We start from the raw sequence: 23,300 nt of genomic DNA, 5'->3' as shown, positions 1-23,300 counted from the left end.
TGCAGAAATTGTGAATGTTTCCCTACAAAGACTATCATTCATTCTAACACACATTCTATGTATGATGTAATTTATGGATATAAATTTGGTGTTAAGCATCAGCATATAATAAATATAGAATATTTATCATAATTTGTATACGGTATATTATGTAGGTAGGCGTATCATACATTTTATGTATAATGTATAATATAAATTTAGTGTAATTAGCAGCATATAATACTAATAGAATAATACTATAATCTAATAGAATCTATAAGTACGAAAAAATAAACATTTAATGAATTTTGTGTAAACACAGCTTTACAATAATGATTAATAATTCTGTGTTATCATCATGAGATGATATAATTTATTTTAGGTACCTACTTTTATTTTGAAAAAAATGATATTGCTATCAGCTGAATTGTAATTAATTTTTGAAATCTTCCCATTTCAAATAAATTTAATAATCATTCAATTTACAATTATTAAATAATTTTATGTGTATTATTGTTTATATAATTTATAATAATAAAATAATTATTATTTAGCATATTTTACTGTTTGCTTATCATATGGTCATAATTATAATACAATTGATATAATGTTTCTTCATAGATTTCTGAAACTCCCACACTGATTTGAAATGTTATCAGAATACCTAGTATATTGCTATCATTACATAATTTAATAATCCTGTGTTATTGAATCATCATAATTTATTTTATTTACCTACTTTTATTGTGAAAAATATGAGATTGGACTATGAGCCTGTTTTTTCATTTCATGACAGTTCATATTTGTCCTTGTTAAATAAATAAATAATACGCTTCTCTTAAATCTGGCCCAAAGTTATTCCCATGCTTGTGAAAAGTTGACAATACTAAAACTACTGCAGTAACAAATAAAAAAATTCTTTTCTTTATTAATATTCAACCTATTTCATTATTTTTGCTCTCAAAAAGTTAACAATGAACTGCTTAATAAAGGAAAAATAACGTTTCCGTGGAATAAGACATACAATATAGAAATAAAATAGAAATTGAGACTGTGCAATGCATTCTCCCATAAGAGCCAATGCGTAACAAAATGAACGAATCCCACAGCAATGCGGGTTGCCTATCTTTACCAGCTGCCTCACTTTTTTTGTGTTGCTTGTCCATTCCAGTTAGTTTAGAGTTCACTGGTCACAGCTCAGTAACAGTTAACACAGTGAACGGAGCTGCTCTAACATATACGTTACCAGCGCATGCGTATACTCCTCTATGCTAGAGGAACATTTCTACAGCGAGATGCGCGTGGCTGGTCATCTGTTCATGCGTTTGAAAACATTTATTTTAGGTTAGATTGTATTCAATTGTTATGAAATCTTTGAAATTATTCTTATTATTTAAAAGCGTTTACAAAAATTATAACTGAACTTTCTGCATCTAATATGAGTGAAGATGAAGACGACTCTGTGGCTGAAGAGGTATTTAGAATGAAAAATGATAGGTTGTAGTATTTTGTCACAACGTGGTAAATTTCTAGATGTGACATTTCATTAAGATTTTCTTTTCATTCAAACAAAACATTTTTTCAGATTCATACAAAATACTTTAGCACATTCATTACTTATCATTTTAAACAAGATTCAAGTTTTTTCGTAAGCAGTTATGTCACATTTCACGTATCTTCTTGTGATTCAGTCGATTATATTATGTCTTTTTGCTATTTTCAATTATAAACAATTACATCTGTATTATAAATATTATAGAATATTGGTCAGAAGAATTGTAGTCATGAGAGGATTGTAAATTCTTGAACGCAAGATCCTTGTAAGCAGCGACCAGTCATGACTATATACGGTACCGATAATTGGTGAAATTCAATTAAAATGCATAATAATATATTTCTGTAAATTGAGTTATGTTTAATTTAGTACTAATCAACCATCCTGTTTTTCAGTACCCTGTCTACTTGTCTCACGACCTGGAAGATGGTTTGTTCATATTCCAATACCCACTGCGACCCACTGGCTCTTCATATGACAGCTCTAAAGTTATTAAAGTAATTATAATACAATACTTACATCAAATATTGAAAATATCTATCAATCCAATATTGTTGTATATAGTCCTATATTATATTTGTCTCAGATTACTGCTATATGTTGAAAACTACAATAATAAGAACTATTTGAAGTAATATGATACAGTTGAAATAGCCTGTATTTATAATTTTTCTTATAATATTATCTTATTATTTTTTCAATTTTTGTTTGGTCTCTAAATAAAACAAATTTCAGGATGCACCCAGACTTTTTTGTCTCACTTGTAGCCAAATGAAATATGTTTAGCAGTCAAATATCAAGCAACAGGTAGCGCATGACGAGTTTACCCATCGTAATCTGCTGGTTAATTCAGTTAAAATGCATAATAATATATTTCTGTAAATTGAGTTGTAATATAAAAGGAATTATTAATTGCTCCTTTCTTTTTCTTCAAGAAAGTTCAATCTACGATCAGTCTTCGAGTGATCAACAAAAGATTAAACCAAATTCTGGTTTGGGTGGTCGTAAATCTAATAAAATATGCTAGTGCAATAGTGTCAAGTCTTTGAAATTATCTATGGAGACATTTTATGCAACTTGCAACTATAATTTCCAGTTCTCCATCAAGCCTGAAAACCAGGAAGTTACAATGGAGGTCTCCCTGGATACACAGAGCAACAACTATGACCTCAGCCATGGTGAACAGATAGCAATCAACGTAGATGGGTCAAGTCAGAAAAATTCGCAAGAAAAGTTCTTTGATAGGTGAGTTAAACTTTTCCACTCTCTTATTAAACCCCTATTTTAAAAATATGTTATTTTCAAGCTCTGTACTATTCAATTTCTTCACGTTGAAAAACCACGTTTTGTGAAATAGATCAGTTAAAAATTAATTTTTACATATTAGGCCAGTTACTAAAATTGTAAAAGCTAACCTGCAAGAGCACACAAGCTACTGCTTCGTTGGCAGCTGATATTAACGCTCCGATTTTCGTCTGTACAGTCAAAATTTCCCGGCAAAACGTCGCCGGGCCCGTTAACGTGCCTGGGCTTATTCTATTTTGAGGAGAGAGGACTAAAAAGTACAAACTCCGCCTAATAAAGGGTGTTTCCATTTAATCGTCGGAAATATGCTTGAATAACGCTACCGTATAACGTAACCAACAAATTAATAAATTCCTTATTTCAATGTCAATGGGAAGTGCAAAGACTTTTTATTTGATTTACCTGTTGTAAGAGTCGTTCTAATGTGTCAGCATTCTTTATACATAACACCAACGCTTTTCATTAAACCAATTCTGACAGTTTGAAGTAGATCTACTATACGGTAGTTTACATATTTACAAAACTACTTTGAATAAGCAATGTTATAATGAACTCAATTACGGTACTTATTAATGCAACTGATGAACTATTTTTTCAAACGTATTCTCTCTTCATCTATCGTAATTACTTCAATTATTTCAAGCGATTCAATTTTTTTCAGTCAGGTTATGGACAAACTGACTTTCCAGAGTACAAAATCGTTGACTGATATTAGTACAGTAGCCGTAGCCTGTGTGAAGGACAAGAAAGTGGTTCTCTCGCCAGTGGCTGGAGTAATTAGTATGCAGCCTTCTTTTCCGTTCCTAGATATTACCGATAAGAAAGCCAAGGAAGAAGCTAAGGAAAGGGGTGATGGTGAGTACGCTTTAGGATTTCGAAAACTACAAGATTTGAATTCGTTAGAGTTTTTCAATGTACACCTCTTGAATTTTTTGGCTTCCCTCAAAAAACGAAAAAATTATAGTCTGAAAATTATATAAAGTATAGAAAATATATATGATAGAACTGAAGTATTTTGTAGTAATGCATTTTTTGTGGTTATATGAAAATATACAAGGAAGAACGGCTGTAAAAGGATTCTAATACCACTCCAATAAAAATTTATATCAAAGAAATAGAAGTGTTCATCAATGCAAAAAATCTGGTGTGGCGCACTCACACAACTTTCCTTGCTCATTGAACTGTAAGCCCTATTCTTAAAGGAGAATAATTTAGGGGAATAACATAATGACGATTGGCAGCAACATATTTGAAACTACGATCAGACTACTGTATATGTGTATATATAATTGTTTTCAGAGTTCTTTTTCCTTTGTGTAAATTGTGAAATTCGATGATTTTTTTAAAAGTCGTCAAAACAACTGTTCTACAGATGAAATATCTCGACTATGTGTTCTTTCTAAGAGCTGCTCTACCTACCTACCTCCCTCATGCACGAGAACGAGGTTGCAAAGTCCATTTCTCAAGGATGGGGTGGACCCCCCATTAGTTTCCCAGAAAGGAGACTCATGGCAGTTAATAGAGCTGATAAATAACTATACAGGGTATGAATTTGAAAAAAATCGGTTAAGTCATTTTTGAGAAAATTGTGAAAAACATGTTTTTTAGTAATTATCCGCCATTTTTCTCAAGAATATTACGGAGCTACTGCAATTTTCCCAGAAATGAGACTCATGTCAGTCGATAGAGCTAATGAATAGCTATCCATGGTATAAATTTGAAGAAAATCGTAGAGCCGTTTTCAAGAAAACCGTGAAAAACATGTTTTTTTAGTGATTATCTGCCATTTTTCTGCAGAATATTATGGAGCACCTGCAATTTTCCCAGAAATAAGACCCATGTCAGTAGATAGGGCTTATAAATAGGTATCCATGGTATGAATTTGAAGAAAATCGTTGGAGCCGTTTTCGAGAAAACCGTGAAAAACATGGTTTTTTAGTAATTATCCGCCATTTTTCTCAAGAATATTACGGAGCTCCTGCAATTTTCCCAGAAATGAGACTCATGTTAGTCGATAGAGCTTATGAATAGCTATCAATGGTATGAATTTGAAGAAAATCGTTGGAGCCGTTTTCAAGATAACCCTGAAAAGCATGGTTTTTTAGTGATTATCTGCCATTTTTCTGAAGAATATTACGGAGCTCCTGCAATTTTCCCAGAAATAAGACTCATGTCAGTAGATAGGGCTTATAAATATCTATCCATGGTATGAATTTGAAGAAAATCGTTGGAGCCGTTTTCGAGAAAACCGTGAAAAACATGGTTTTTTAGTAATTATCCCCCATTTTTTCCGCCATCTTGAATTGAATTTCTTATTGTCGGATCCTCATGGTATGAGGACCTCAAGTTTAAAATTTCAAGTCAATGGGTTGATTAGGAATGGAGTTATCGTGTTCACAGACATACACACACACACACAGACCAACACCCAAAAATCATGTTTTTGGACTCAGGGGACCTTGAAACGTATAGAAAACTTGAAATTAACTTAAAAGCTTAAGCTTTTAAAAAAACTTAATTTTTTTGGAAAGCAATACTTTTTTTACCTCTGGTAATAGGGCAAGGAAAGTAAAAAGGACATTGATTTTTTTTAGAGACAGAGTAGTATTCTTCTTGATATTGAAATCAAAGATAATTATCATCATATAATATTTATTCAATAGACAATGTTGTGCCCACATGAAGTTGCAAATATACTCAGTTCCTATTATATTGATGTGGTTGGAAAATTATATAATTAATTATATTTGAGTTAGTCGAAAATTATATAAAGTATAGAATATATATAATAGAACTGAAGTATTTTGTAGTAATGCATTTTTTGTGGTGATATGAAAATATACAAGGAAGAACGGCTGTAAAAGGATTCTAATAAAAATTTATATCAAAGAAATGGAAGTGTACTTTATCAATGCAAAAAAGGATATTGATTTTTTTTAGAGACAGAGTAATATTCTTCTTGATATTGAAATCAAAGATAGACAGATATTATCATATAATATTTATTCAATAGACAATGTTGTGCCCACATGAAGTTGCAAATATACTCAATTCCTATTATATTGATGTGGTTGGAAAGCTGAGAGCTGGCGATAGTTTGAGTCAGACAACAGATACTTATCAGCAAAGCTTTCCAGTCACTTGTCAATTACAGTCCATGTTTTTCTATCCAACTGACACCGAAGAAATCAACTCTATAATTTTGTCATTAAAAAATTAAAAATCTCCCGGTATTGATGGTTGGTCAGTAGAGTTAATAAAACTTATATATCCCATTATTATTGATTCTCTAACTTACATCATAAATTTGAGTATGCACAGTGGAGTATTTCCTGACAAGTTGAAGAGTGCAGTGATTGTCCCAATTTTCAAAAATGGAGATCCAAAATCTCCCGGTAATTACAGGTCCATATCACTTCTTTTGAAAAAAAATCGGTCAAGTCATTTTTGAGAAAATCGTGAAATTCATGGTTTTTCAAGATTCAAGAAACATTCGTTTCTTCAAATTTATAGCATGGATAGCTATTTATAAGCTCTATCAATTGACATGAGTCTCATTTCTGGGAAAATTGCAGTAGCTCCGTAATATTCTTGAGAAAAATGGCGGATAATTACTAAAAAACATGTTTTTCACAATTTTCTCAAAAATGACTTGACCGATTTTTTTCAAATTCATACTCTGTATAGTTATTTATCAGCTCTATCAACTGCCATGAGTCTCCTTTCTGGGAAACTAATGGGGGGTCCACCCCATCCTTGAGAAATGGACTTTGTAACCTCGTTCTCGTGCATGAGGTAGGTAGGTAGAGCAGCTCTTAGAAAGAACACATAGTCGAGATATTTCATCTGTAGAACAGCTGTTTTGACGACTTTTAAAAAAATCATCGAATTTCACAATTTACACAAAGGAAAACGTACTCTGAAAACAATTATATATACACATATATAGAAGTCAGATCGTAGTTTCAAATATGTTGCCGCCAATCGTCATTATGTTATTCCCCCAAATTATTCTCGTTTGAGAATGGGGCTTACAGTTCAATGAACAAGGAAAGTTGTGTTAGTGTACCACACCAGATTTTTCTCAACTGCTTGTGTTTCTCTTAAGGCATCTATAAATGTAGGCCTATTTCGTGTTATGAGGGCTTTCTATTTGAGAAGTGGTAATCTAGTGAGTAATATTAATATTTATTCTCAAAGATTGCGGAATACCCAGAACACTGTAATACCAAAAGCATATACAGAGGCATACAAAAAATCATTTGATTACTTAGCTTCAAAAATGTGGAATAAAATTAAACCAACTGAGGTCAAAACGTTTATTAGAAAATTATATCAAGCAATTTCTCATGAGCATAGTTGATATTGAGAATTGGATCAGATCATTGGGCTAATGGCACTTTATATTTATTTTTTCAAGATTTATTTTTCTGTTATTTTTTTCAAAAGGAAATCTTTTGTGATTTAAGTGAGTATCGGGCTTGACTCACTCTTATCTATATATATAAAAGCGAAATGGCACTCACTCACTCACTCGCAGAACTAAAAATCTACCGGACCAAAAACGTTCAAATTTGGTAGGCATGTTCAGTTGACCCTTTAGAGGCGCACTAAGAAATCTTTTGGCAATATTTTAACTCTAAGGGTAGTCTTTAAGGGTTTTAATTTCGTCTTTTAGCATGTATATTTCTTCTTATTCTCTTAATTATAATTGAAAAAAGGCCATACCATATGTTAATTTAGAACTATAATCTAGAGAGAGTACATCTTCGAAACAGTTGTTAACTGGTAACTAAATTAATAATTTTGTCAGGTTGGCATTAAGTTGAGTTGACTTTGTTAGGTTGGCACCAAGTTGAAGATTAAAATTCACTTATCGCGGAAAAATTGATTGGGCACTGCTACTTCAATCGGAGCTATTCCTGGCAACATTATATTACTAACCGTCAGGCTCGCTTCGCTCGCCATATCCGTTTAGCCAGACGTTTAGTCTGGACCCCCGACTGGATCGTCCTAGCATATGATAAGAATGCTGAAATGAAAAATGCAGGCGAGCGAAGCGAGCCTGCTGATCTCATTCTTGGACGATCCAGTCGGGGGTCCAGACTAAACGTCTGGTTAGACGGATATGGCGAGCGAAGCGAGCCTGACGGCTAGTATTTGTTAAAATCAAGTTTGGTAACCCCAACACAATTTTCATTACAGGGCTACCTTATTATTGTTTCTTGTACCATACAGTATAGTAGGCTAATTATTTAGCAGTATAATTTTGTAACAAAGAAATATTAGGTATATTATATTGTATTGTTTCGTTTTTTTAAGAAATATGAATTTTTCTATTTTTGGTATTAGTTTTTTTATGAGCATAAGTAGTTGGAAAATGTGGCTAATGACTTTTGGTTATATTATTATTATGACTGCATATGGCGATGCATAAATGAGAAATATTTCTTTGTATTCTTACATTGTTATATTTTTGAGCCATAGCATTTTATAAATATGGATAATAAGTTAATATTTTTGTTTTGTTTTTTCTTGTAATATTGTACTGTTGTTTATGAGAAGCAATAAATTCTATTCTATTTCTTATATTCATCAAGTTATTGTACAATATGGATTAAATAAATATTAGGTTTATTCAGATAGGTTGTTTTTGAATTTTCCACTATCTCATTAGCTCTGTATTATCTTGGCTAAATTATTAAATTTCTATTAAAATTTCTGTGATTAATATATCTTAGTGCTTCTAAATTATATTTTATCAATCAAGGATCAGTCAAAATTGGTTGCAACAGAACTTCAACTAAAACTAGTCTGAGTCGCTGTTTATGAGAATCTTTTTCCTTTTTTCATGTTTTTTCAAGTTTACTCTATTTTTCCAATTCTAGATACATCTGGTGGTGAAGAAGAAGAGGAGAAACAGATAACAGTGAAATTTGCGCGGCAAGAAAGTGAACGAATGAAAAAAGCGCGGGAACGCTCGTTCAACTATCTTAGCAAGAAAAGTGCCGAAGAACCTTGGTACAACACTAGTTATCATGCTTCTACTTCTGAAGAATCTATGGTTAGTTTTCAATTTTTTTCAACTTTTAATATTAATTGAAATTGAAATAATTACATAGTACCATTTTTTCAACTTTTTAATGCGGAAAAACAAGCCAAGTTCTAAACGTCCCCTGGTTTCGATAAGTAGCCACAATAGAACTAATGTAATCATTCTAAATTTTCAATTTTGAGAAAATTGAGCTCTAGTCGACGAACAATCAAATCTGGCTCTGCTCAATGTCAATTCGTCAACTTTCACAATATTCAACTTATAAAATTACCTACTTGTAAAATTAAATTAAATTTACAACAAACACACTCTCGAGATCTGTCTCGATGCTGTTTTTATAATGACTCATCTTAAATCACTGGTTAGTAGGCCTACAGGGTCTGAAACTCACCCCAGGAACAATATTTTCAATGTCAGTGGAGATGAACTTCAAATGAATCACTTTACCTCCAATCGAGTTTGTCATTCGAATGATGTCATTTTCAAGACTGCATGAAAGATACTTGGGATTTTGTATTCTGGGATAAATGATGAAGAATAATATTATAGCAGTCATATTCCAAGTACTTTTCTTCGTATTGAGCTTTCAGTCAAGTTTTCTGGTGCTGCACCCTTCATGTTCTGTAATTCAAACATTTGTGATACTATGGCCCGGTTTCGCAAAAATCTGTTAGATTTAAACTGTGATCAAATGCTAATTAAAGACGTTTTTCGCTTCTCTGATTGGCTCTCGTGACATTCAATCTCCGTTAAAATTTAACAGACCTGTGCAGCCCGGCCTATGTTTTCTATGCTGAATAAATATATTTCTAATGAATGGTCTTAATAGGGCCACTTTAATTGTTCAATTAATATAGAATAAAAATAGATTCATTGAACCCTTTTTTTTAACTTTTTAATATATTTTTGAAAAAAGACACTTTAGAAGCTGAAACTAGTAGTGTTTATATTTAACAGTTTAAAAAAGGGGACTACCTATGTATTAATTACTATGTATTTATTTCTATATTAATTGAATTTATTGTTATTTAATTGTAAACGTGGGTTTGCAGGCGGAACGTGCCAAATTGATGTTGACCAGCGAAAGCATGGAAGACCAGACGGCTGCACTGAACATGAAGCCGAGCGATTACATGGACAGCTTGTTCCCGGCAGCGCATGAGCAGACGTGGGTGGCAGCTGAAGTCAAGCCAACCAAACCCAACTCCTCCAAACCCTCCACCGAACGGCCGGGTCAGTCTGGCTCATGATATAGGTAACGCAAATTTGTGATAATAGTAGTACAAGTATTGAATAAACTTTTTAATTCACTCATTCAAAAATATTGTTTTTTTTTTGTTTTTTTTTTGTCATGTTATTACATAATAATTCTAACACTAAGTAGTTCAACCTAGTTTAGGTTTGAAAGGAATTCTTGTACACTATAAAAAGCTCTATCAACTAAATATTTTTTAATTTGTTTTTTGAAAATCTTCAAATCATCATTACTTTTCAAGATTCATTTTTTCTTATGCACTTTCAATGTTATTCTATTACATACTCTAAAAGAACAGACGGACACTGATTTCGGCCTTGAATCAAAAGTAGGAACTCGCTAAAGCTCGTTCAATTATCCGTATCATTTGTGAATTATTGATTAAATTGCATGTTTGAAGAAACTAGCAGATATACTAATTAGTAATTACTGGGTAAGATTCCAAAAATTTGTCAGAAATTAGAAAGGAATTTCATGGGAAAAACACAGTTCACTCAATGTAATATGAGAAAAGTTAATTTGTAGTTTTCCCAACTCTTGATATTTCCTCCTACAACGTCACTTTCGACAACTTGTTAATTTATAATTAACGTCAAGTTTTCTTTCAACAATGTTCAATAACGAAGAGAACGATGCAGAGGTATTTAATTGATAAAGAGAGATGCAAAGAGTGAGAAGACTGTGAGAAAAATTTCATTGAATAGCCTCTGAGTAGCTTACACACCCAACGGTCTTATTAATAATTATCTTTTTCACTTTCTTATTCACTGTCACTGCCTCGACGTGAATGAACTCTGAATGCCAACAGATGCTGCTTCAATTAAATAATTCATTTGTTTTGAATGCATTCCTCTGCGCTTTGGAAGAGTCTTTTAAAAGAAGCTCTTCCTGAAAGAGCTTCAAGGAGCCTCCTCTTCCAAACTTCTTCGAAAATATAATAATTGATTGACAATACCCCTAACTTTAGAACCGTGGTGAATACATTGGAAGTAAGTTTCTCTTGAAACGTCCACTAAAAATTGACAATTGTCAATTACGTCCTAAAGACTCCAGTCATGGAGTATAAGACAAGTCATGTTATTACATAATAATTCTAACACTAAGTAGTTCAACTTAGTTTAGGTTTGAAAGGAATTCTTGTACACTATAAAAAGCTCTATCAACTAAATATTTTTTAATTTGTTTTTTGAAAATCTTCAAATCATCATTACTTTTCAAGATTTGAGGTAGCTTGTTATAAAATTTCCTACCAATATAATCTGGTTTTTGTTCAAATAACCTACTATTGTGACCCATTATATGATAATCTGCTCTGTTTCGCGTATTATACTCATGAACATCTGAATTCTGGATCACACCACTCGTTTTCACATGCATTACAACTTCATATACATACAAAGATGGCACAGTTAATAGACCAAGCTTTTTAAATAAAGCCTACAAGAGTCTAACCTATTCACTTTCTCTATACATCTGAGTGCCTTCTTTTGAATCTTAAACACCCTGTCCATATTTTGTTGAGATGAATTACCCCATACTAAAATAGCATACCTAATATGAGATAGTATAAGTCCATGGTAAGCAGTTAACAGTAGTTTTTTATCATTCAGCCTAGCAAGCTGCCGCAGGACAAATACCCCAGATGATATCTTATTACATATCCTCTCAATGTAAGGATGCCATGTTAATTTCCTGTCCAATAAAATTCCCAAGAATGCTACTTTCTCTTCTTGGTCTAATTCATTTTCCTCTACAAACACATTTATTTCTCTATCCTCTACTGAATTATATTTACTTTTGAATTGTAGGAATTGACATTTCTTACTATTTATTGTTAATTGCCTTTGCTTCAAGAATTGGACAATTGACTGTACTCCAGTAAAAGCATTTATTTCTAGACTATCTAATAAATAATTGTTAAAGATAAGCGATGTGTCATCAGCAAACAACAGAGCTCTGTGATCTTTTAACTCTTTTGGTAATTGGTTCACATACAACAGAAACAGTAAGGGACCCAGAATTGAGCCTTGAGGTACTCCAGCCTGGACCTCCAGTTTTTGAGATTTAATTTTTACTATTTCATTCCCATCCACCTTGGTAAGCTCAACACACTGGTTTCTACCTATGAGATATGATTCAAACCATTTTAGTTCTATACCATTCACACCTACAGTTTTTAGTATTTCCAATAATATTCTATGGTTCACACAATCAAAAGCTTTGGATAAATCAAGAAATATTGCGGCTGCCTTCTCACCTGAATCTATTATATCTATTAGTCTTTCAACAAGGGATACTATTGCAGTCTTAGTAGATTTCCCTTTCTGGAACCCATGCTGTTCATCACATATGAAATTAATTTCTTCCAGGTGCATCAATAGCCTATTTAAAACTACTCTTTCAAAAATTTTACTTATTACATTTAGAATACTAATGGGTCTATAATTTTCAACTCTTTCAGAATCACCGCTCTTGAAAATTGGCAAAATTTTTCCTTGTTTCAGATCATCAGGGAAAATACCCTGCTCTAGTGAAGTATTAAGGAGATGCAATAAAGGGTCCAGTAATTCATTTTCACATTCTTTTAAAATTTTGCTTGAGACCCCATCCAATCCTACTGTTTTTTTGTTATTCAAATTTTTATTATTCTTGACAACTCATCTCTTGATAATGGATGAAATTTAAATACCTTTTCAATTGGCTCAGCATTTAATGTAGTTGTATTATAAGTATTAGTGTTCAGTGACTTTTGGAGATTATATGCAACCTGTTGATAATACTTATTGAAAAAGTTACAAATGTCTATACTATCATCCATATAATTTCCATGTTCATCGATTATCCTAGGGACATTAGTAACTGTATCTTTTTGAGCTGCTCTCCTATTTCTATTAATTACCTCCCAAACAGCAGAGTTAAAATTGGTACTAGTTGTTAATATTTCAGCTGTTTTCTTACACTTAGCTTTCCTCACTTCTTTTGCATAGTTTTTCTTTAGACATTTGTATTTGACTTCACTCGGAACATCCCTCACTAATTTAAATTCCTCATAAGCTTCCCTAACAATATTTCTTTGAGTAAGAATATCTTCAGTTATCCATTCATCTACTTTGTTTAATTTACTTTTTACTTTGACTTTTTTTATTGGACAGCATACACTAATGTGAAATCTTAGAGTATCAATGAATTGCTTATATTTGTAATTTAGGTTACAACTGTTATAAACACTACTCCAATTTTCTTGAAGCAGTTCCTGCTTCAAACAATTTATATTTCCTAGCTCATATTGCTGAATTTCTTTCACAAAAGTTTTTTTTCTGCTTGGATTCTGGCCCTGCAACTTAACATCTAAAATTTGATAGTTATGATCTGATAGATCTGAGCTACCTAACCTGACATTACAACCTTCTATATTTGTGAGGATATTATCAATAATTGTCTGTGAAGTTCGAGTTACTCTTGTATATTCGTGGACCTTAATTTCTAAATTATTCATATTAATAATATCTCTAATATCCTCTGTCATTTTATCCTGCCTGGCAAAATCGGTATTGAAATCTCCTACTACTATAACATTTGTGAAACGAGCGGTTGTAATTTCCAAAAGTGTATGGAGCAGCTCACAAAATTTTTGCCAGTCTCCATTTGGTGACCTATAGATACCTAACACTGCTACCTCAAATCGATCATCAATTTTTAACCTTAGTCCCGTCACCTCTAAATCCATCTCAACAGAAAATCTCTTAACAAAATCCAGTTCATAAGTTTGGGTATGTTTAGCATTGCTAGTGAATATACATACACCACCACTTCTATGAGCTATTCTACAAAATTCTGATCTCAGTGAATAGCCTGGAATCCTAACTTGATTTATTTCCTTTATTTTTAAGCCATGCTCTGTGAAAATAACAATGTCAGGATCCTCCTGTTTAAGAAATACTTCTAATCTGTCAATTTTGTTGCGAAGATACTGAATATTTTGATGATAAATACTAAAAACCTTACCATCTTGTGCTACTCTATCTCTAGCATTTGTAGCTATTTCCCTTTCCCTGTTTTGAGCCAATTTACTAAAAAATCGTTATTTGTTTTTTTGACTGTTTTTAAACCAGAGGATTGCAAACGGCTTTCAATCAGCTCTGCCAATCTATTACAAAAGATTACTTTGCCAGATCGATTTAGATGCAACCCATGATTAGTGAAGTTATGTCTTTTCAGCCTTTCATTTAGAAAACAAATCCCCAGTTGTTTAGAATTCTTATTTTTTAGGCTGTTGATTGTATTATGGATTGATTTGTTTGTCGAATTGATTGCTTCATTTAATTCTGGCCTATCAAACCTATTAGGAATAGTACTTATTATTAAGTTTGTTTTTTTGCTGAGTGGCACAATTTCCTTGATTTTTTCTGTTACTTGAGGAAGATGATTCAAGTTAGGTTCATTTATATTATTTGAGCCACCCAGTACAATTAGATAGTCATTTTCATCAAAGTCTTTAGTTTGTTCCCTAGCTGACTCTACAACTGCATTAATTGATGCACTTGGCTTGAAAAAACATTGGACATCAAATTTATTTTTCAATCTTTTATCAAGGAGATCACTGCAATCACGTCCATGACTGGACGTCAGTAGCAGAACTCTCCCTTTCCTATCTTTATTTCCCTCAGCTATATTTTTGGTTGCTGTCTTCAAAACCTCACTGTACGTTTTATTTCGACCATTTTCAGAGCATTTCCCATCATTTAGGTTAGATTCTATTTTTTTGCATTTGGACGGAGGTTCTATCATACATTTAGTATTATCAAATTTAGATTTTAGTTTCTTTATTTCCTCCGACATTAGACTACATTGATTTTTTAGATTTAGTATTTCTTTTTTATGGTCTTCATCTTGTAATTTTATAATCAGTTCCAAAGATTTAATTTCTTCTACCATCCCTAACCTTTCTTCCTCAGACGTTTTTAGAGTTACTTCTAATTGGTTTTTTAAATTAGTGTGGCTACTTTGTAGTTGAGCAACTTTTTCGGCTAAAGTAGTTTGAGGAACTGGGGTTTTTGGTTTTGGCGTTTTTGAATTTTGGTTTTGGGAACGCGTAAGTACTCCCGCTATGTTTACATTTCTATTAATAACCTTCGGTGTTCTACTTGAGCTCATCTTCCTATCTAAGAAATTATATTACTTGCAATAATAATAATTGATTTATAAATGATAGGATTTTAATTTGGTTATAATTTTAGTCAAGTAAACTATCTATGTTTATTTTTAAATCTCGAAAACCTAACCTCAAAATAACCTCTAAACGATGTTTGGCTTATAAAATAGAATTAAGAATTAAAATCTAAAACAAAATGATAAAACGTGATCAAGAAACAATTAATAATGAAATTAATACAAAATTTGTACTTATCCGTGACTATTTATAACACAAAATCTTCCAAAACCCAGGAGCGAAATTATGTATGACTTTCATTCACAACCTCAAGGTTCACAACCTTAGGTAGTTATCACCTGGTTTAGACACAAGTAATATAACACTCTTTGTTAGAATTCAGTCAATAACCTTGAAAACATTTATTATTGTAGAGAGCACTTCGGGCTGGGCAACTAGCTCAATATGCCGCTGATATTCTGTCAGCTGTTCGATTGAAATCAGTAAAAAATCGAGAGAAATAGTACAAGTCACGAATTACTAGAATTCTAGTATCCGTGGTTCAAGTTGCTTTGAGTTATTAACTGGATGCAACTTATAATCCAACTGAAAAATGATTTATAGTTTTTTTTATTGCGGATTATGCGCACGCACATGAGCGTTTTGCTTGTGCGTTGGTAAATTGATGAGATGATCAAACGTCCATGCCATCGGCGGAATTCGAACCCACGAATCAGGCGGTGCTAGCAGACCGAAGTTTGTAACGCTGCTTACCACTGTACCAACCCTGCCTGCAGAATAAATTTAATGATAAATTACTGAAATTTTCCCATATGCAGTGCACTTTCAATGTTATCCTGCTATATTCTCAAACAGAACGAAGTGGTGAGTCAATTTCGTTGACTAGCGAACTGATCTGTTTAATGGTTCAAAGAATATGTTGTGTTGAAAATTTGAAGTTGACTGATGGAAGGTCAGCAAATTGACATTGGAAGGTTATCGTAGAACATACACATCCACAACTCTAGCCTCAAATAAAAATTAGGAATGATATAAGCATTAATAACCTATTATTATCAATCATTACCTATTTCCTGATAGAATATCAGTACCCTATTCTTGTTTGAAGACACTACCGGTATTGGTCAATTATGTCATTGTCAAGTAGATAATTGCGTAATTGGCCGATACCGGTTATGCATTCAAAAAAAGAATAGATGGTAGGCTTTAAAATAGACGGTAGATTAGACGATAATTCTATAAAAAAACATTAATTTGTTCAATTCTGTTGATTCACTTCCAATCATTGTTTTGATTCTGTGCTTCTGAAAATAAATGCATGGAAAATATTCATATTTATAGAATTTCAGCAATAAGTTCCATGTAAATTACAGAAACAATGCTTACTTGAACCCGGACTTAGAATTGAAAATGTTTAATCCAATAGAATAATCTTTTGATATTGTATGAATTGTAATTCGTTATAGTATCTGGTACAGGTCAAGATAAATCGTAATTTTTACAGCAACTTTCTTTATTATTCATATAAATAAAATAACGGAACGCACTAGGTTACTCAGATTAATATATATTTAATGAAAACCAAACATACATAGATACAATGGATCGTAATAGGTTCAAATATTATTAAATATAGACTGGTGCAGAGGAAACGCGTGTCTTTTGAACCGCTAGTACTTGGCGACGGGAGAGGGTATTGACATGGAACAAATGTTGGCAGACGGCTACTATGCCATTTCAGTCGCTATGGAGCGTTGGAACATACAACATAGTTTGTTCGCTGTCGAGCAGTTTTTAAGAAACTATGAATCTGTAGTCACAGTGCAACGTCTTTTCCGTCAATATTTTAGAGTTGGACGTCGAGGTGCAGTGCCTGATCGAAATACTGTACTCTGATAGGTTGCAGCGTTTATAAGTACTGGTTCTGTGATGAAAAAGAAACCACCTGGTCTTCCCCGTTCAGTTCGTAGTCCAGAATCCTCGTAAGGTTTCCCAAAATCCTCGTTCAGTTCAGTCTGGAATATGTGGATCGAGACAGAATATTGACAAAAAAGACGATGCACTGTGACTACAGATTCTTCGTTTCTAATAAAAAAAACTGCTCGACAGCGAACACACGTTGTTGTACATTTGAACGCTCCATAGCGTCTGTAATGTCATAGTATGGTCCGTCTGCCAACATTTGTTCCAGGTCCATACCCCCTCCCGTCGCCGAGTACTAACGGTTCGAAAAAACATGCGTTTCCTCTGCACCACTCTATATAAGATATTTTGAAGTTTCCCATGAAGCTTTTAACCTAGGGATCTATTGTTCTCAAAAACTGTCAGCTTAGTTGAGATATTTTGTATTAGGATATATTGAGCGGTAAAATATATTGAAATCTGAAAATATTAGAAAAACGTACAAAATGTTGCCAACTAAACAATTTGCAAATGTTCTAATTGTGTTTGTAGGTGAAGCTACAAGAATCGACGTCGATCTGTGACGTGAGTCTTGTCTTTGAGTGATATTATCAAATCTTGGGATTTCTAGTGGAACATGAGGAACGTATTCGTCGTTAGGCCTTCTAGTTTAGGCCTTCTAGTGGAGTTTTCAAGTTACGCGATTTACTCAATTTGGAATCTGCAGGTCAGGATGCTTTAAAAGCAAAAACTTATAGTTTTAAGAGAAGAAATTAATGAAATATTTGAAATGCCGAATCGGAAAATGCATGATATTGTTTTCTAATTTATTCCAATATTTCATTTATTAGGCTACAGACAGTAGCAGTTAACCTGAGCTTTGCACCGGGGAAACTTTTGTGTTGTAAAATGCAATTTCCTTATGTACAAGAAATGCCAAAAATGAAATAATTATTTATTATTTTTTCAAAATTACATGGATTACAGAGTTGAAAATTCAATAAAAGTGTTTGAATGGTAACGAATCCGCGACCATTCATTCATGTGTCGCGCTTGCTACCAATTATGCCACGGATTCCCTCGGAGAATCCGAAGGATTCTCTGGTTGGTTGGGTTGGGATTTTATTGTTGCATAAACTTTGAGTCACAAATTGAATAAATTATTGTTCTAATTATCAAATTAGAATTAATTTTGATTAATGAACATGAAAATAATAATCATTCAATCATTTTATTTTGATAACTTGATAGTAAACAAATTGAAAAACTTTCAAAAATATCACAAGTAGAAAGTTTTTTTAGCCGCTCGCACAGCCTTAAGGACGTGATGCCTTAACAGTGGACATTGTATTGAACATGAAGTATTCGATTTTTTCAATTTACAGGTCATTTTTGATTTTCTAGCATTTTTCTATTTTCTCGATCAAGAATTTATTTATTCATAGACAATACATACAATTCGGGTAAAACAACAAGCATGAGCCCAAAACTTATTTAAATATTTTAAGAATATTCAAATCTTTTTTAATGATTTGATTCATTCACAATAACAACTCTAACATGATTTAATGCACAATTATTTTTTTCTAAGTTTGCATTTAATTTTCAGTTAATTGTACAGGTATGTTTTCTTAGTTTCTCAATCAAGAATTCAACATAATGCCTTGGAATTAATTTTTCCAAGTTTGCATTTCATTTTCAGTTGATTCTACTATAATATTTTTATCACAATCAACACATAGATTTCCTATTTGAGTAAAAAATGAAAAACTTCAAATGTAAAAGTTACCTGTTCGAGGGTTTCTTTTTAGAACTGAATGTGATATTGTATTAGATATCCATGTTGAAAGTTTTATTTATTTATTCAATTATATAAAATTTATCCATGTAAAATAATAGAATAATCAATAATTTAATAAATAACTTGATTGAATAATTTATTTATCCATGTAAATTATTTATCGTAGTCTCGAAGTTGTCAACTTTTTATTGATTGTAAATGCGTGAAACTAGTTGTAATTTGAATATTTTGTAAACGGTTGGATATAATAAGTGTGATATATTGATGTAATAAGCGGTGGTGTTAATTTTGATCAGTTCTATTCATAATTCTAAATCTTGAATTGAAATTTGAATTTCATTTTTAAAAGTGAACGTTTAAAAAGCGAACAATTTGTTGTAAAAATAGGGTAAGTTTTTCGCATGTGTACACATGTAACGTAATATTCACTTGGAACTGTCAGGATTACTTATAAATAACCTATACTTCCCATTCGACTGATAACTAATGCTGACAGATTTAAGTGAATCTTAATGTAGGATAATATGATTGATTGATTTGATCCATTGTGAGACCGGTCTCCCCTACTGTGTTGACAAATCTCATTGATTTGCTTGAAGCGAAAACTTTCACTGGTGCATCATTATTGATCAATCATTGCATGTGTTACTGTCGACCGGTTACTGTAATGCTTACTGTAGCAAGATTCATTTAAAATTGTTGGCATTCATTGTAAAGCAAAAAGGCACAGAGATTGAAATTTAGAAGGAAATAAGAATGTAATTGAATTCTCATTAGAATCGACAAATTTGAATTATTTATTACTGAATTACTAGTATTGTGTTGTGAAATGCAGATGAAAATCTGTCTTTTGATCAGCTACTATTCGAAGGGCTAATTAATCCTTATGAAGGCCCTTTAAAAGTTATTCAGATATGAACCTGGTTCAAATAAATTTTTACGAACTTATTATATTCCAAAATTTCACAAAATCGTTAGAGCAGTTCGTGAGACATACCCACAGACACACAGAAATTGCTCGCTCGATAGAATAGGATAACATCAATGCTTCCCTTTCTAATATTGCTTACAGTTAGAAATGAGTCTTATTATAGCTCTTATAATGCTATAGTAATGTAATAATTAATAAAATGTTGCATTAACCGGGATTAACTATATCAATAATTATTGATCATACCTGATCAGCAATATGCTTTTGCTTGGTTCAACCCAGTATAAATGGTCTTTATACAAGCTTTATATAGTTTGTGTTACAGTAACATTCATTGTTTTCCAAACTAAACGCTGACTAAGATTTCCCAGGTTGAATTTATTGCTGAGATATTCTTGTAAAAAGTGTCCCAAAATAACGGGAATTTAAAAAAATCCTGAAACAAAATTGGGAAGGGAGAAGAAATGTAATTCATTACAATTGAAAGTTCAAAACTTTTAGAATTATTTATGACATTTTTAAATAATTGTAGATGACTTCCTCGTGTTGCACGAATACACTATTGAAATCATGTTGACGATTCCTCATTGATCTCTGCAACATCTGGAAAAGTGAGGTTTTCATTCCAAATTGTCCGTTTTAGTTTTTAATTCATTAAAAACTATTCATTAAAACTATTTCACTATTAAAAAGAAATTCAATTTGATTTATTTATGAAAACATAGAAGCAAACAGAATCTCTTCCAAAAATCGATAACACAATAATTATTTATACATAAGTAAGAACACAAAAAAGTAAGAATATTAAAAACAAAATTCAAATTTTATTGAAAATTAAAAAATGCTGTAGAACAAAAGTTTCACAGTATAACTCACAATATACCAGTTGGAAGGCTGCCGCAATGATGAGGAATCTCCAACACAGATTTCAAGAGTAATTTTTATATGTACAGGAGGAAGACATCTAAATGGCGTAATTGTTGAAAAATTATAAATCAATGATCGATTAATGAATTATTATGATTAAATATCAGCCGCAATAGTTGATCCTTGAATGGCAGTTTTAATGTTTACTATTTTGTTTTCTAATTTTTACTATTTAATGTTCATTAATGTTATACAAAATAATAATTTTTCTCTTCTCACTTTCGTTTTATGGCGTTTTTGAAGTTCCCCTTATTCTGCGTCACCCGTTATATCAGAAAGCTTAAAAGATGAAGGTCAGTGTCGTTATGGTGCCATAGATCATAGATGTAATAATGAATTTGTAAATTGTATACTATGCAAAGTGTTATTTGTTGATAAATAACAAATATTTTCATTAATCATCGTGATTGCTGGTAATCTATATTAATTCGTTTAAATATCAATGATAGTTCCCATAATTTGAATGGTTATCTGCATGATTATTTTCAAGCTTTGTTCTATTGTAAACAAGAATGGATTATCTACAATGAATTATTGTACGAGTATTATTTTTATAATACACGATATATTTTATGTGATGCAGATTTTATCATAGTTCAGTTTATCCAATTGAGCAGTTGATTAATGAAATAACCTTTATCTGAAGTGCTTCAAAGAATTGAGAAAAATTCACTTGAAATTTTATATGTTTTTTTAATTATAATGATCTATTTACTCATGACATAACTCTAAGTACCGGTTACACTTTTTTGCAACCGGTTGAATCGGCTTTTGTGTAACCGGGCCTAAAATAACTAAATTGATGTGTTCTCCACACGGCCTCAGTTTTCAAGTCTTGTATAAATTTGCTTTTACGTTATTTATAAATTTTTAATTAGTTATTTCATTTCATAGATTAACTTATATTATTTTTAATGAATAATTAAGGAATGAGTGTTTAGTTTTGTATGCCAAACATTGTGTGAAGTGAATATTATGTGATAATTGTTTATATGTTTAGAATGTTTGTAAGTTATTATTTATCTATAAAATGTAAAAATATGGGTTATGTAATTTATTTATTCTCTGCATCTTTCCAAGTATGTGATTTCTATAGTAAGATAAAGATCACGGTACGTAGGTGTAGATAGAAATTGAAGCGACGGTGTAAATATTTATAATAGTAATATGAAGATTAATGCATAGCCTAATTTTATTGTGGATTCTGTAGTTACATTCACTTGAAACTATCAGCATTCCTTAAAAAGGACAGCAATGCTTCCCATTATGACAGCGTAAATTCCACTATAGTGTTGAAGGATATACTGCTCTGAGGATTCTGATCCATTCAACCGCACATAGGCCTAATGAATATTGTTAAATATCTCAATCATGAATGTTATTGATGAAAACATTTCTAGCAACATAGCAGTATAAATGAATATTGATCTCATCATGTATGAAAAATATTCTTATTAGTGAGGGGGTGACTCACTAACATGTACGTTTAATGAATCATAACTATTGAATTGATCATAACATAGAGAAGGCTACATTTTTGATGATTCATAACCAACCATTGATTTGTTTCTCTGCAGCAATAGTTGATCCTTGAATGGCAGTTTTAATGTTTACGATTTTGTTTTCTAATTTTTACTATTTAATGTTCATTAATGTTATACAAAATAATAATTTTTCTCTTCTCACTTTCGTTTTATGGCGTTTTTGAAGTTCCCCTTATTCTGCGTCACCCGTTATATCAGAAAGCTTAAAAGATGAAGGTCAGTGTCGTTATGGTGCCATAGATCATAGATGTAATAATGAATTTGTAAATTGTATACTATGCAAAGTGTTATTTGTTGATAAATAACAAATATTTTCATTAATCATCGTGATTGCTGGTAATCGATATTAATTCGTTTAAATATCAATGATAGTTCCCATAATTTGAATGGTTATCTGCATGATTATTTTCAAGCTTTGTTCTATTGTAAACAAGAATGGATTATCTACAATGAATTATTGTACGAGTATTATTTTTATAATACACGATATATGTGATGCAGATTTTATCATAGTTCAGTTTATCCAATTGAGCAGTTGATTAATGAAATAACCTTTATCTGAAGTGCTTCAAAGAATTGAGAAAAATTCACTTGAAATTTTATATGTTTTTTTAATTATAATGATCTATTTACTCATGACATAACTCTAAGTACCGGTTACACTTTTTTGCAACCGGTTGAATAGGCTTTTGTGTAACCGGGCCTAAAAAAACTAAATTGATGTGTTCTCCACACGGCCTCAGTTTTCAAGTCTTGTATAAATTTGCTTTTACGTTATTTATAAATTTTTAATTAGTTATTTCATTTCATAGATTAACTTATATTATTTTTAATGAATAATTAAGGAATGAGTGTTTAGTTTTGTATGCCAAACAT

General features: G+C 31.8%; 1 protein-coding gene across 1 annotated transcript; it reads left to right on the top strand.

The window, feature by feature from the left end:
• The first annotated feature begins 1,277 nt into the window (after positions 1–1,277).
• On the top strand, positions 1,278–21,928 carry LOC111058788 (DNA-directed RNA polymerase III subunit RPC5). The gene is made up of 7 exons (XM_022346358.2): positions 1,278–1,453; positions 1,930–2,031; positions 2,631–2,779; positions 3,501–3,694; positions 8,728–8,903; positions 9,947–10,149; positions 17,774–21,928. Exons 1-6 carry the CDS (start codon positions 1,418–1,420, stop codon positions 10,142–10,144), a joined length of 855 nt encoding a protein of 284 aa, XP_022202050.2. The 5' UTR covers positions 1,278–1,417; the 3' UTR covers positions 10,145–10,149; positions 17,774–21,928.
• Positions 21,929–23,300: the final 1,372 nt, after the last annotated feature.

This window comes from Nilaparvata lugens, chromosome 8 (assembly GCF_014356525.2).
Source record: "Nilaparvata lugens isolate BPH chromosome 8, ASM1435652v1, whole genome shotgun sequence".
Lineage (NCBI taxonomy): Eukaryota > Metazoa > Arthropoda > Insecta > Hemiptera > Delphacidae > Nilaparvata > Nilaparvata lugens.
The sequence above is the reverse complement of the archived record's forward strand: the minus strand, read 5'-3'. Positions and strand labels throughout refer to the sequence as shown.

What these genes read in the sequence shown, in the direction of transcription:
- LOC111058788 (XM_022346358.2), top strand. Translation starts at nt 1,418, where the DNA reads ATGAGTGAAGATGAAGACGACTCTGTGGCTGAAGAG. An exon ending in ACGACTCTGTGGCTGAAGAG is followed by an intron (nt 1,454 to 1,929) that starts GTATTTAGAATG and finishes CCTGTTTTTCAG; the next exon opens with TACCCTGTCTACTTGTCTCA. An exon ending in ACAGCTCTAAAGTTATTAAA is followed by an intron (nt 2,032 to 2,630) that starts GTAATTATAATA and finishes TATAATTTCCAG; the next exon opens with TTCTCCATCAAGCCTGAAAA.